Genomic DNA, 1,566 nt, shown 5'->3' with positions numbered 1-1,566 from the left:
AGCTAGGGCCCCCACTCACAACCCCAGTACTGCTGCTGCTGCTGCTGCTGCTGCTGCTGCTGCTGCTGCTCATCGTGGGCTAATATAGACACCGGAGAAGGAAATTATGGGGGCGGCGAAAGGCCTAGAGAAGAAGAAGAACTGCTGCTGCTGCTGCTGCTGCTGTTATTGTTGTTGCTGCTGCTGCTGCTGTTGCTGCTGCTGCTGCAACAGCTGCTGTTGCAGCTCTGTATAGATGCCCCCAGGCAGAGGAGATGGAGCTGCTGGTTTTTTATTTTTTTTTGTTTTAAATAAATAAAAAATATAAAACAATAAAACCTATTCTGCAAATAAGACAAAAACAAACAACAAAAACAAACCGATGAGGACCTAGCAGCCTAGAGGGGCCCACCCCAGGGGCCCCTGCTGCTGCTGCAGCGCAGCAGCAGCAGCAGCAGCAGCAGCAGCAGCGGCGGCGACAGCAGCAACTGCAGCAGCAGCAATGAATCATAATCCCTTTCTTTATTTTAATTAATTAAATAATAAAAAATACCAGTTGCATGCATCCTCATCAGCATTTTCTCTATCGCAGCACCCTAGGGGGCCCCCCAACCCCAACAGAAGGCCAGCTGAAGGGGCCCCCGGGGGGCCCCCCTGCTGCGCTACATTGATTTGAGGGGGCCACCCAGGGGCCCCTAGTACTTCTGCATCTTTGGTTTAAAGAGGAGAAGCGGCAGCAGCCACAGCTTCAGCAGCAGCAACAACAACAACAACAGCAGCAGCAGCAGCAGCAGCAGCAGCAGCGGGGAGCTTCGGTGTTGTGCAGCAGCTAAACAAAGAGAAAGGACCTGGGGGCCCCCTGCCCTGCAGCAAACCCTCAGCTGTCTGATGGCTCTGCCTTGAGGGGGCCCCCCATACAGCCCGTAGTCTATGCCACTCCTACGGAGGGCCCCCTGGGGGGCCCCCCGCTGGGGGCCCCCCTGGGGGGCCCCTTGGGGGGCCCCTTGGGGGCCCCCTGGGGGCCCCCTGCTGCAGCAATCACCATCCGCAACAGCTAGTGCTGTTCGGTTTGTAGAGACGTACAGAGAGACTGGAAAGGGCCCACATGTTCCTGTTGCTGCTGCTGCTGCTGCTGCTGCTGCTTCTGCTGCTGCATTACCTGTGAGAGCAGCAGCAGCAGCAGATGGAGGAGAAGGAGCAGCAGCAGAAACAGCAGCAGCAACAGCAGCAGCAGCAGCAGCAGGGGAATATGTTGCTACTATGACGCCCTTCGTCCTCACCCGCAGCATCATCAAAGCCGCAAGGTAATGCTCAAGTCTCTGCTGCTGCTGCTGCTGCTGCTGCTGTTGCTGCTGTTGTCTCTCCAGGTGTTTTATGTTGTTGCTGCCTTTTGCTGCTGCTGCTGCTGCTTCTGCTGCTGCTGCTGCAGTTTGCATGCAGCTGCTGTGTCTCTGTTTGTCTCCTTGCTGCTGCTATCTGCTGCATTTTGCTGCAGTTTCTGCCCTCTATATATCTGCTGCTGCTGCTGCTGCTGCTGCTGCTGCTGTTCTCTATGCATCTGCTGCTGCTGCTGCTGCTGCTGCTGCG

The 1,566-nt window shown here is 56.1% G+C and overlaps 1 protein-coding gene across 1 annotated transcript; it reads right to left on the bottom strand.

The window, feature by feature from the left end:
• Window positions 1-1,033: 1,033 nt before the first annotated feature.
• EMH_0063110 (uncharacterized protein) lies at window positions 1,034-1,415 on the bottom strand (the record flags this gene model as incomplete). The annotated part of the gene is made up of 2 exons (XM_013498107.1): window positions 1,034-1,138; window positions 1,260-1,415. 2 exons carry the CDS (start codon window positions 1,413-1,415, stop codon window positions 1,034-1,036), a joined length of 261 nt encoding a protein of 86 aa, XP_013353561.1.
• Between the last annotated feature and the right edge of the window lie 151 nt (window positions 1,416-1,566).

This window comes from Eimeria mitis, genomic scaffold (genome assembly GCF_000499745.2).
Source record: "Eimeria mitis Houghton genomic scaffold, Emh_scaff3188, whole genome shotgun sequence".
NCBI classification, from domain to species: domain Eukaryota; phylum Apicomplexa; class Conoidasida; order Eucoccidiorida; family Eimeriidae; genus Eimeria; species Eimeria mitis.
Note: the sequence above shows the minus strand (reverse complement) of the source record. Positions and strands in the feature narration are given on the sequence as shown.